The sequence below is a fragment of the Sebastes fasciatus genome, chromosome 5 (genome assembly GCF_043250625.1).
Source record: "Sebastes fasciatus isolate fSebFas1 chromosome 5, fSebFas1.pri, whole genome shotgun sequence".
In the NCBI taxonomy this organism is placed as follows: Eukaryota; Metazoa; Chordata; class Actinopteri; order Perciformes; family Sebastidae; genus Sebastes; species Sebastes fasciatus.
The window spans coordinates 39,192,944-39,206,200 of NC_133799.1; the positions used below are offsets into that span (position 1 = coordinate 39,192,944).

At 43.3% G+C, this 13,257-nt stretch overlaps 1 protein-coding gene across 3 annotated transcripts; it reads right to left on the reverse strand.

Moving 5' to 3' along the window:
• Positions 1–1,582: 1,582 nt before the first annotated feature.
• On the reverse strand, positions 1,583–13,036 carry cep63 (centrosomal protein 63). 3 transcript variants are annotated; one of them, XM_074636683.1, is made up of 14 exons: positions 12,655–13,036; positions 12,303–12,480; positions 11,967–12,062; positions 10,970–11,065; positions 10,742–10,855; positions 10,459–10,629; positions 8,002–8,147; positions 7,451–7,594; positions 5,444–5,510; positions 5,128–5,325; positions 2,398–2,484; positions 2,066–2,268; positions 1,898–1,976; positions 1,583–1,815 (listed from the first exon to the last, which is right to left on the reverse strand). In XM_074636683.1, the coding sequence occupies exons 1-14, from the start codon at positions 12,693–12,695 to the stop codon at positions 1,618–1,620; spliced, it is 1,818 nt and encodes a 605-aa protein (XP_074492784.1). In that variant the 5' UTR covers positions 12,696–13,036; the 3' UTR covers positions 1,583–1,617. The 3 variants fall into 3 exon arrangements, with proteins under 3 accessions (XP_074492784.1, XP_074492786.1, XP_074492785.1); XM_074636685.1 differs by having other exon boundaries at positions 10,471–10,629; positions 12,655–13,022; XM_074636684.1 differs by having other exon boundaries at positions 1,898–1,973; positions 12,655–13,022.
• Positions 13,037–13,257: the final 221 nt, after the last annotated feature.

A 13,257-nucleotide genomic window follows, 5' to 3' on the forward strand; every position in this document is an offset into this window, starting at 1 on the left:
AGTTGTGAGGTCACAGTGACCTTGACTTTTGACCACAAAAAATCTAATCAGTTCATCATTGAGTCCAAGTGAAAGTTTGTGACAAAATTTGAAGAAATTCCCTCCAGGCGTTCGTGCGATATTGCGCTCATAAGAATGGTACATACGGACAACCCAAAAACATAATCGCCGGCGTGGAGGCATAAAAATGTCCAACTTAAAGGTCCAGTGTGTAGGATCTGGCGATATCTAGCAGTGAGATGAGAAGATTGCAACCAACTGAAGCCTCTCCCGTGTGCGTGTTGGAGAGCTACGGTGGCCGACGCAAAAATTTGAATGTCCCTCTCTAGAGCCGTTTGGAACAGAGCCAGTGCGTAGAGTGTGTGTGTGTATGTGTGAAGTGAGTGGTGAAGCAAGAGAGAAAAAGAGTGACGGCGACGACAGCGAGTAACGTTATCAACTAGGGATGCTCATTTTGAAAAATTTTCTTTACCGATTATTAACCGTTAACCGACAAGATTTGTGCCTAGCATGCAGCGTTGTACCAGCTGCAGGAGCACAACAGATATTCGTTGACGGGAGTCCCCAGTTCACCTGTCCGGGAGCGTTAACTAACTGTAGTGTCGCGGACATGCAGCCACTCTCCCAGTAAAAGAAGAACAGGGGAGACACTGGAGTTTTGGTCGGAGACGATAACGTTTCTCTCTGCGGAGCCCGGTCACTTCACAAGACACGGGAAACCTCTGTTGGTCTGGAGGAGCTGCAGCAGTTATTTCTGCTCAAACGTCCACTATACATTCACTAGATATTCTCAGAGCTAAACTAACTCTTCTGCAGTGTGGAGTGTGCACACATGCACGTCAGAGTGGAGTAAAATAGCGAGAACGAGCGCGGTGTGTGAGTGAAGGCAGGCAGAGGAGCAGAGTACAGCAGAGACTCCGGCCCTGGAGACCAAAGCTACGGTCTTCCCCGCGTCCTCCGACCGCGGCCAACACTGTTTAACAGACGGGCTTCACTAGATACAACTTTGAGATTTTGGTGCTTCCATGTAATTTGTGTTGGAGTCTGAGTCTGAACAGCGTAGACACACGCGAGCGCGCATTGGTCACCGACCAGCAATGATTTATATGTGTAAGAAATTAAAAACAGTCACTTTAAAGTATATCCTCATGTTTTAGACTACTGGTCAGTCAAGACAAGACATCTTAATATGTTACTTCAGGCTCTGTGAAACTGTAATAGACATTTTTTTTAACTGTTTTCTGATGTTTTAAAGAGCAAACAATTAATTCATCCTAAAAAATTTTTTTTCATATCCTTCACTGTGGAGACGGAGTGGGTCAGGTTGTATGAGGCCACAGCAGAGGCCACAGCCCTGTACAGCCTGAGAGCTCACTGGAATATTGAATTACAATTGCTCCTTTTGACAGCTCTTATGAAACACTGAGTGTACTCAAAGCTCTGCGCTGCCATGCTGAACTTAATTGTGCAGACTGTCAGAAAAAGTCAGAAAAGACGTCTCTAAAGTAAAGACAAGTGAGTGAAATGTCATTTTCCGACGTGTAAGATCTCATTAAGTACAAGAACGCAGTCTTCCATATGTTGTTCAAGGCACTTTTTTCAGATTTATTCTCATCGCTAGCCATTGTTTGCTGAAGTCTGGGCAGACTCTGGGCCTGAGCCACTTGGCAGGTACTTGGAGGCAATCTCCGTGTTGCTGTCTCTCATACCCTGGATGTGGGTGTCCAGTCTCTGGACCAGCTTCTTGGCCAGAAAGCTCTCTTCATCCAGGAAACGAGAGACCATGCTGTCCGTAGGTGACGCTGACGGAGGCTCCTGGGAGGGAAAAAAAAAAAACACAACTGTAGGACATTACCTTCACCTACAACTGTGGATTATTATTAGTGATGAGCCTAACCATTGGAGAGGGAGAGGGTGTGTTTGACTCTCTCGGCATCTTCTCCTCCCTGTGTTTGCGATGTCCAGTATCTTCACTGCTACAGATAAAGCAAGACGTTTCATAAGGGTTCAATTTCTTGATCTTTTATGCGTGTGTGTGTGTGTCTTTGTATACGCCGGCAGGTACCTGTCCTGAGCAGGCTGTGGTTGGTCAGGCGTGGCGTGGCTCAGCAGAGCTTGTTCATATCTGTCGTGACAGGTCCGGTTGGAGGCCTCGAGTCGGGCGTGCATCTCAGCGATCGCTTGCCGTAGCTGGCGATTCTCTTGTTCCAGGCTGCTCAGAGACGACATGTAACTCTCCCTCAGGGATGCCAGCGAGGAATCCCCCCTCTGAGGAAGAGAGGAGTCCAATTTAGAAACAAACACTGAAGCCACATTAAGAAAAAGAATCCTGTCTGCTGCTGTCTGTAAAATGTGTAATGAGTAAATTATATAATGACTATGTCAGAGTAGACTAACCTTAGGTGACTTTGACTCCAGCTTCTGCAGCAGATCCTTCAGATGCTGGTTCTCAGTCTGCAGAGTCTCCAGCTGTGCCTGAGTCATCTGAGAGAGTCAGAGAAGAAGAAATATCGGATTTGTTCGACTGAACCTCTGAGCAGATGCATGGGCTCCAGCATAATGCAGTTTTCTCCAGCCCTTTAAGAAAAAGGAGTTAATACCAAGAAAATACAAAGCTATTCTCAGGAACTCCCATCTTGTGGACAACTCACCGAGTCCCTTTTAAGTAACAGTTACGATGGTAATGTTACTAGGTCAGCCGAGTAACATTTCTGTAACTCCTCTAACACAAGTCTGAATTGAATGCTGTCACATATAAGGTGCTCAATACATAATTCAGAGCATTTCTATTGCCTCTACATGGCTCTCAACATGGCAACGGCTGCTAACAGTGCTAACAGTGAAAACAACGGCAACAGTGCTGACAGAGATAACAGTGTTAACCTGAGGGGGGAACCGGAAGGCTGGCTTTGGAGCCCTGCAGTGTGTGATGCGGGGTCTGAAATTCACTTTTTTCCATCAACTGTGGTTTGTTATTGCCATCTGTAGTGGTTATTTGCATAAAAACATAATTATTAATTGTGATTATTTAAATATAATATGTATAATCATAATTCCCTTTCTTTTATCTATTTTATATTGCTATGAAAAAAAATAGCATTTGGTCGAAAAACAAGATTTTGCATAGGGCTCCCAAAAAGTTATGACCGGCCCTGCTAGCTTCGCTCCAAAGCTGGAGGAGCTGCTGGAGATGCTGCTGTCATGAGGAGCGACGTAGCATGTTGCTACGGACTAAATTCATTCTTTGCAGCCTTGTTACCCAAAGGGGACAAAGAGAGGAGTAAGTAAGTAAATAAGTGGTTAACATCAGTAACATGATATGAGCTGTGGTGGAGTTTTGACTCCTCGTTAACGTAACGTTATCGTCAGCTCACTCACTGTGATTACAAACGTCGGCTGCCGGCTCGTTAGTGAGCGTTAACTGGTAACGTTACCGTTAACATCCAACAGTCTAACGTTAGCTAACTGTAACGTTAATGGTAACTACTAGAAAGTTTAACTCACTGACTTGAGAATAATTCCCCGGTGACGCTGCAGTTGTCCTGAGATCAGAGGCCGGCGGTATATGTTGTACGTGTCTCTGTGTGTGTGTGTGTGTGTGTGTGTGTGTACGTGCGGGACGGATCGGCCAAATACACTGTGTATGCGTGTGTGTGTTTATGTTGTCAGGGAGGTTTAATAATAACGGTGCGCTACACAAAACGTGCAGTCATTTTCATCATCGAAGGTTTCCACAGAACAGAGGAGAGTGCAAGAGAGGATAGAGAGGCTGCTCCAGTGAGGAACAAGGACTGCTTTCATCTGCAATAACCATCGCTCTTAACCGTGTTACCAAAATAGTAATGATCATGCACTCGCACAATGCGACTAGGTACAAATTTTACTCGCACACTCCCAAAAAAAGGTCGCATATGCATAATTTTGGTCGCAGTCTAGAGCCCTGCTCACATGCACTTAAATGCACACTCGGCCAGCACGGTTATGTAAACCACACAGAGAACCTTGGATTACAACCCACACAGAGGGGAAGTGACTTCATTCTCTGCTCAGGTAGACATTACTCCACCATATCTTTACATAGTAAATAGTTGTTTGCTGCTTTATCAACACTCTGGATATCAAATAAAGTTCCCCAACTTTTTCACGTCAAGGACCCCTAAACTGACACAAATTAGACAGACCCCCATTTGATACGATTTTGTCGGATAGGATTTTTCCTAGATGTTTTATTAGAGAAATGCATGAAACCCATGAACAAAATAGTCATACATTCTGAAATACATTCTTGTGTTACTTATGGATGGATTTATAGTGAAAATAAATCATTCCCCTTTTTGCTGGTGACCCCCTGGAACCCCCTTAAGGACCCCTGGGGGTCCCCGGACCCCATTTTGAAAATCACTGGTATAGAGCACCTTTAACATAAAGGCAGCAGCAGGAGCAGCACAAGGTTAAATATGCACAGACGGATTCATCTCATTTCATCTCACTCTGGATATAAGGAGCGCGGTAGTACAATATTTCTCATGCAAAAATAAAATAAAATCTGTTTAACAAAACTTGAAAGACAATTTCAATTTGATGAGGATGTTCTTCTCATATAAGTTCCATAAAAATGATTTTATTCCTGTATGTTGGAAAAGAGGTAAAAAAAAACAAGTCCACAGTCATGCTTGCTGTTCTATGAAGCAGTACTTAGGCACAGTGGTGCTTGGAGAGAAATACTAACATGTTGACAACGACAACGCTAACATGCTGTAAATATGAATGAAATGATGAAATGAAATAAAAGGTCATAAAATAAACTAACAAATGATTGAAATGTATTAGGGCATTAATTGAGAAAATAATGGACAGATTAATCGACAATGAAAATAATTGTTAGTTGCAGCCCTATATCATTATATATCAACTCTCTCTCTCTCTCTCTCTCTGTGATTTGTGATATCTCTGTCATGTCTGAATAAAGCCGTAAAAAACACACCTAGAGTATGTCTGAATGACAAAACTCATGTTACACATTCCATGTCTGATAAAGGCTCATGTTCCCTGACAAGGCTTCCTTGTGATTGTTGTAATGTGATCGTTGATTTCCATAATTATAATGTCACCTGTTTATTAGCTTACTTTAAGCTCAGCTGCCTTCTGCTCTGCTCGCTCCACCTCGCCACCTCGCTGCTGCTGGACGCTGGATGAAGAACCTTGCAGTGTGCTGACGATGACGTCACGTTGGTGCAGCTCAGCGGTTAGCTTGGACACTTCCTTCCTCATTCCCTCCACCTCGCCGCTGTGGGTCTGCCTGGCCCTTTGAAGCTCTTCCCTAAGCTGCAGAATGAACCCGGAGGAATGGCAATACGGATGTTAACTGAGTACACACAATACAGTATGTATGTCAAAAACTCAAAAGCTCTCAAAACATCACCAGTCAGAGGAGATTTCTGACCCTTTTCATTTCAGCAACAGAGGAATCGCATTGGGCCTCGGCTCTCCGTCGGCTCACCTTCTCCAGTCTGAGCAAAACACAAAAATGTTAAAAGGAAACTCACGTTGATATCACAAATTAAAGACATACAGAATCACACATGTCAAGCGTATATCAGGCTGACCCAAATGCTTCGAAGCTTCGACCATTGCCATGGTAATCGACGTCCAAATCAGAATTTGAATGAATCGTTTTTTATTATTTATTTATTTTAGAGTTGTCAAAATTAACACTATAATAATAACGCGTTAACGCAAATTTGTTTTAACGCCACTAATTTCTTTAAAGGGACTGTTTGTAACTTCTTACACGTATAAATCATTGCGGGTTGGTGTCCCATGCGCGCTCACGTGTGGCTACGCTGTTCAGAGTCAGACTCCAACACGCTCTACACGGAAGCATCAAAACCTCTTGGTTGTATCTAGTGAAGCCCGTCTGTTAAACAGTGTTGGCCGCGGTCGGAGGACGCGGGGGAGACCGTAGCTTTGGTCTCCAGGACCGGAGTCTCTGCTGTACTCTGCTCCTCTGCCTGCCTTCACTCACACACCGCGCTCGTTCTCGCTCTTTCGCTCCCCACTCACTTGCATGTGCGCACACTCCACACTGCAGAAGAGTTAGCTTAGCTCTGAGAATATCTAGTGAATGTACAGTGGACGTTTGTGCAGAAATAAATGGCGCAGCTCCTCCAGACCAACAGAGGCTTCCCGTGTCTTGTGAAGTGACGGGGCTCCTCAGCGAGAAACGTTATCGTCTACGACCAAAACTCAGAGATCCCCTGTTCCCTCCGGCCGCGGTCGGGAGGCCGAGGCAGGAAAAGCCAACGCTAGGATCAGCATTGATTCATGGAGAGACCTTCGTCTGGTCAGCTAACATTACTGCCAAGCAGCTGAAATATAGAGTGATATTGGGGTTTTAGCTGACTTGTGTCGCCTCACTGTTTTGAGTGATGCTCGTTCATGTCTATGTAGAGCGAGCACAAGCACGAGCAACAGGACGCTGACTTTCGTTGACTTAACAGCCATAGGTGTGCTGTTAACAAGCAATTTCTGATTCTTACAAACAGTCCCTTTAATGCAACTTGCGATTTTACAATTGTAGCGGGCTCAGTTTTAAAGCTAGACTGAAGCTACTGGCATCATATGAAACTAGTAAACCTAAGGAATCCACCATTACTAACCATGTCATACTAGATAAATAACGCTCCAAACCTGCGCTAAATTTTGGCGAGAAAAACTGGCATGACGATTTTCAAAGGGTTCCCTTGACCTCTGACCTCCAGATCAGTGAATGTAAATGGGTTCTATGGGTACCCACGAGTCTCCCCTTTACAGACATGCCCACTTTATGATAATCACATGCAATTTGGGACAAGTCAGTCAAGTCAGCACACTGACAGCTGTTGTTGCCTGTTGGGCTGCAGTTTGCCATGTTATGATATGAGCATATTTTTTATGCTAAATGCAGTACCTGTGAGGGTTTCTGGACAATATCTGTCATTGTTTTGTGATGTTAATTGAGTTCCAATAATAAATATATACATACATTTGCATAAAACAAGCATAATTGTCCACTTCCATGTTGATAAGAGGATTAAATACTTGACAAATCTCCTTTTAAGGCGATTAATTTGTGTTTAATCGTGATTAACTATGGACAATCATGCGATTAAATATTTTAATCGATTGGCAACCCTAGTTTTTATTCATTAATTTATATGTATTACCCCAAAAGTCCCAAAAAGCACATAAAACAAGTAATAGTTATCCCACATTATTCATTATGCATCAACATTAATTATTATGAGTTATTCTCTGCTGCGTGTAGAGGCTGTGTGTGTGTGTGTGTGTGTGTGTGTGTGTGTGTGTGCGTTGAATATTTGTCACCGAAGCTTCGAAGCCACAAAAATGGTATTCAGGACAGCCCTCAGCGTATACGTCCAAAATAATAATAACGTGGGCCAGCATTCACCTCTCTTTGAGACATGCCAGTTCAGCCTTGAGATGAGCCTCACATGCTTCAGCACAGTGAAGCCTGGTTGCAGTCTTCTCTAGATCTAGTCTGAGGGTTTCCACACCAGCACAGCCCTGAGCTGCCAGGCAGTCCTCCAGAGAGCTACGAAGCAAGACAGTTGTGCTTTATTGACAGCTATAAACACTCTATTCATACAGCACTCAGGCATTGAACCTATAGTATTGCAACTACTCAACGGTGCATGCTACCCAGAGTATAAGTATAGACTGCCCTCTAGTGTAATTGTTGCTGTACTACATTGTAACGCCAGCACAGAGAACACATTATTTCCAGGTTTAAATCAAGGAGGGTGAAAAGAGGAGATGTCACCAATGCGTCATATCCTTGGGGTTCAACACATGCGCAGTAAAATCTGATCTGCACTTACCAAAATTGAGCAAATAGCAACGCAAGACTGCAGCTCCAGTTACACTGCGCATGTGTCATACCGAAGAGCTCAAAACTGTGTCCCAGCCTCTTTCAATAAGCCTTGGTAGAAATCCACCCACCGAATGACTTGGTCTTTAGCTCGCAGTGATTGGTTGAGTCTGGCAGCTTCATTGCGAAGCCTTTGGCGTTCGAGACTGGCTCTTTGTACAAATGTATCCTGGGAGTCCAGCGTGGGGTGGGGTTCATCCCTCTCCTCTGAAAGGACCTGTGGAACAGCAGCGGATCCTCAGCTGATGAAATGATATTCTAACCTCCTACACTGCAGCACAAATCTACTGGTAAACAAGGTGGATTAGGTTAGTTTTTGTGAGTGACATTCTTCTCTTCATTATGCCACGTTACTACAAAGTTCTTATAGACAGACATCATGAACTGACTGTGAAAGAACCAAAAAATCCTGCACACTCAATTTCAATTCATGAATTTTACCTTAAGAAAGCTGAGGACAGAAATGTTGTAAATAAAATGAATACAAATGGTCGACGGTGGGTGGGATTTTTTTGGTTCTTTCACAACTATCAACATCCAGAAGAAATCAGAACATGTGCAAAAACAGGAAAACATGCACAAGATCGAAGAGACACAGACATAACATTTATAGTAGTTTTCAGTCAGCTGTCGTTAAACAAACAACCTGCTTTTATTTATGGTGTTTTAGTGTATTTGAGAACAACAAAGCTGCTGTTCACTGTTCAGTTTAGTAGATTTTTTTAAATCCAAGGCGACCGTAGTGTGAAGTAATTTGTCTACATTTTGCACTCATAGTAGTATTTCAGGAAAGTTTGATGATTATCGAGCTGTTTTTGGCCATAATAATCGTAGCATGAAAATATACCAACACATCTCTAAGTTTTTATCAGCCTACAGTCTAGCGTCTTCCTCTTCACAGGTGTCTCTTTTAGAACAATCTGAACAAAGTGCGTCACAATCACGATCCCAGGACACTGATAGGCAAGATGCAGTGTTTGCCGAAGTGTCAGCCGTATGAAAATAACAAATGTTAATATTTTTTTTCATTTTCTTTGTGTCTCAGTCATCTCTGTGCTGATATCATACTGTGGGTCTGTCACTAACTTCTGCTGATTTGAATTTCTACCTGATTGTCAACTGGACTAAGAGAAACTGATGCAAAATATGTGTTACAACAAGAAAAATATTCAAACTATATTGTTTGACTTCAGCAGTACCTCTTAAAGGTACAGTGTGTAGTAGGGATGTGACGATTCACTCAGCTCACGATACGATACACGATATTGGGTTCACGATCTCGATACGATATTATAACAATAATTTTAACAAAACTTGAGTGATGAAAATATATGACTGAAAAAATAGCATTTAGTGGAATATTGCTTGAAATGTGTCACTGAATTACTCATTTATCTACCTTTTCTTTCTTTTTTAAAATCTGGGATGGTAGGGGCCCCCACAAAAATAACAGGCCCGAGGGGCCCATGTTTATCACCTTAAGGCGGGGACACACATTGCAAGCCAATTCTGAATCTCATTTAGGCGTGACGTAACCAAGTTGGACCTGGTCTGATCCAGTCTGGGTCAGTTAGTGTGATAAAATCATACATCTTACAAATCTTCAGAGCCAGATTTATTAAAACATGTTTGATATGATGACTGACATTGTCAACCGATGACGTCAGTTGTGTGTTGCCCGAGCTAGTCTTAAGTTTGTCTCAAGCTTTAAAAAGGGACTGTTTGTAACTTCTTACACGTATAATAAATCAATCAATCCGGGTCGGTGTCCCATGCGTGCTCCCGTGTGGCTACGCTGTCAGACTCAGACTCCAACATAAACTACAGTGAAGCACCAAAACCTCTTGGTTGTATCTAGTGAAGCCCGTCTGTTAAACAGTGTTGGCCGCGATCGGAGGACGCGGGGGAGACTGTAGCTTTGGTCTCCAGGGCTGGAGTCTCTGCTGTACTCTGCTCCTCTGCCTGCCTGCCTTCACTCACACACCACGCTCGTTCTCGCTCTTTCGCTCCACTCTCATGTGCATGCGCGCACACTCCACACTGCAGAAGAGTTAGTTTAGCTCTGAGAATATCTAGTGGAACAGTGGAAGTTTGTCCAGAAATAACTGTTGCAGCTCCTCCAGACCAACAGAGGTTTCCCGTGTCTTGTGAAGTGACGGGGCTCCTCAGCGAGAAACGTTATCGTCTCCGACCAAAACTCCGGTGTCTCCCCTGTTCCCTCCGGCCGCGGTCGGGAGACTGAGGCAGGAAAAGCCAACTCTAGGATCAGCATTGATTCATGGAGAGACTTTCGTCTGGTCAGCTAACATTACTGCCAAGCAGCTGAAATATAAAGTGATATTGTATTTTGAGCTGACGCGTGTCGCTTTACTGTTTTGAGCGATGCTCCTTCATGTCTATGTAGAGCGAGCACAAGCGCGAGCGAGAGCAACAGGACGCTGACTTTCGTTGACTTAACGGCCACAGGTGTCGCTGTTAACAAGCAATTTCTGATTCTTAATATGCCACTACTTGTAATACGTTCCTACCGTTGTGCTAACCTGCTGCTCTCTCTGGTAGTGTCCCACCCACATCTCCAGAGGTCGGAGGTGTTCCAGTTCCAGCTCCTGAGAGTGCATGCTGCCCCGAGCCTTCTCCAGCTGGGTATGCAGATGCTGCACCTCCTGCTCCCTCTCCTTTTGCCACAACGCCCGCTGGGACTGGAGATGAAATGACAGAGAATATGTGTGAAAATAATCTGTCTCCATCTTGCTTCAGCATTAAACTTGATTAGACATCATTTACAAGTTATGGTTATTAATCTGCTCTTACTTTCATGTGTGTGAGTTCATCAGTCAGGCTCTTATGTTGGGCCTCCAGTGCTGCCAGTTGTTTTTGGTTCTGGATGCACTGCTGCTCCCACTCTGAAGAGCGCTGCTGATGTTCCTGCAGGGGAGGGACAAGGATGATTATACTCCATATAACCAGCAGATTGCAGTAAAGATCAGTCGGTAAGTGACATGGGTAACGTAAGAAACAGGATATAAAGAGTTGGGTCACCTCTGAGCGTTCTGCCTCTTTAGGATTTGCTCCTCCACTGGTCTCTTTGAGCTGTTTACGCTGAAGCTTCAGATAACTTCTCTTTAATTTATCTAACTGCCGGAAACAAATGGTTGTGAGACAAGATTCTCAAATTCAAGTTTTAATCAGAGGCCTTGAATTGTATTGTCAAATACTTTTAAGGATGACACTTCACAGATTTCAGATTATTGACATTTTTGTTCAGTGGTTAATAACTGGTTAATAAGAAATAAAGTAAGGTAAACTTTGACTTAAGATCTGTAAACGACTAATGCACCTGTAAATAGGAGCTGGAATTTTTTGTTACAAAATGTATACCTCAATCTACTAATCAGTTAAGGAACTTTGGTATTTTCCCATGTTTTTGTGTCTAACTGACTAATAGAGACAACAATTTCTGAAACTGGTCCAGTATTGAGGGAGAGCGCTGCAGCCAGCAGCAATATGGTGCTAATGGGGCAAGCTGGCAGCATCATTTACGTCCACTAAAAGTGCTTGTTTTAGCCATGACAGGCTCTGATTGTTATTAGAAGTGTCTGACAACATTATGGAAAGAGTCTCGCACAAGGAGAAGTCTCCTTCTGAAATCTGACGAGGTGACGTGTTGCCGAAAGACAATGGTGGAATAGTGGAATACATCCATGGTGGAAACGCGAGTGGCAGCCAGGCAGTTTGTTGTGTTGTAGTACAGAAAGCGTAGCTTAGTGTTATCTAAAAGATTTTCAATGCCACAAATGATTTCCACAATGTGGGTGAGGTCTTCTAATAACAATCTGAGCCGGTCAGTGGCAAAAACAAGCACTTTTAGTGGACGTAATGTTACATTGATGCCGCTCACTTGCCCTCACAGCTCGTTTCCCAGCTGCCAATTACTGCGTTCTCCCTCAATACTGGACCAATTTCTGAAATTGTTGTCCCCATTAGTCACTGCTGTTTGACCGCTTGTTTTTAATTGTGCAATTGATAAGTGTCTCACCTCTTCCCGGACTTTCTGCAGCTGCTGCTCGTATTTGGTAACTAACTCTTGTCGACCAGGCTGGACTTCTTCTAGCTGCTTGCGGAGCATTCCGATCTATGATAAGGAGTGATGACAGTTGTGGTGTTATAAAAATGTGAATGATTGCAAATATATAATATGATATTCCATTTCTCTTTCTCTCTCTTAAATGCTCTAGTCCTCCTGCTATAACTAAAGAGCATGTTAGCCCTCTCGGTTCTTCTCAACAGAGGACCCTCACTGGTTTATCTGCATAAAAACAGTACAATAAAAATAGTATAATAGTATAATAATAGGAAGGATCTGCTACTGCACCTCCAGGTCCCTCCGTTCAATGAGATTCCTGGAAGTCAACAGCTCCTTTTTCCCACTTTTCAGCCTGAGCTCCATGGCCTGAATCTCAGCCTCCCACTCCCTCTTCTGATGATTGATCATGATGTCAATCTGTCTCATCAGCTCCTGAAGCTCTGGCTCACATGATGACAGGACAGAGCTGGAATACAGATACAACATATAAAAACATTGGGATGTTTGCTAGATCCTTTAAAATGCCAAATAATCATCTCTGCAAGAGTTCAACATCACTGGTTGCCTGTGATATTAAGAAATGAGCTTAAGTAAGCTAGCTAGCTTACTAGTCACTGGCTTTAGCCACAGTTTATGTTACCTGAGGTCAGGATTCTGCAGAGATCCCAAAGAAGCCTCCATCAGTTGGAAGTGATGCTTCAGTGTCTATCAAGCCTTGTAGTTAACTTTAACTTGCCTTGTTAACTTAGCTAGCGTTACCCGCTAAGCTAAGCTAAGTTAACTAACCTAGCAAACACTTGGACAGCATTAAACCAAACTACAACAACGCCACTTCAAATGCGTCACTTGAAATTAAGCATCAATTTAGTTTGAATTGTTGCAAAGTCTAACTTTAAGAGCAGAAAGCACATCCTTAAAGTTGCTAAAATGGTAAGCAAATGTCAGCAGCTGCGGTTAGCTTCTTGTTTCTGTTTCTGTTTCTGTTTCTGCTTCTTCTTCTTCTTCTTCTTCTTCTTCTTCTTCTTTGGGGGTTTACGGCAGCTGGCAGTGTTGCATTGCTGCCTCCTTCTGGTTCGATCCGTCCACTACCCCCAGTCCATTCTACTCTACTCTACCCTACTCTAATCTACTCTATCTACTCTACTCTACTCTACTCTAACCTACTCTACTCTAACCTACTCTACTCAACTCTACTCTACCCTACTCTAATTTAGTTTATTAGTTTATTATATCGTGGACAATC

Excerpts from the sequence above, each read along its gene's own strand:
- cep63 (XM_074636683.1), bottom strand. The coding sequence starts at position 12,695 with ATGGAGGCTTCTTTGGGATCTCTGCAGAATCCTGACCTCAG. Across the intron at positions 10,630-10,741 it reads ATGAACTCACACACATGAAA|TCCCAGCGGGCGTTGTGGCA; the intron begins GTAAGAGCAGAT and ends TTTCATCTCCAG. Across the intron at positions 1,977-2,065 it reads CCACAGCCTGCTCAGGACAG|CAGTGAAGATACTGGACATC; the intron begins GTACCTGCCGGC and ends CTTTATCTGTAG.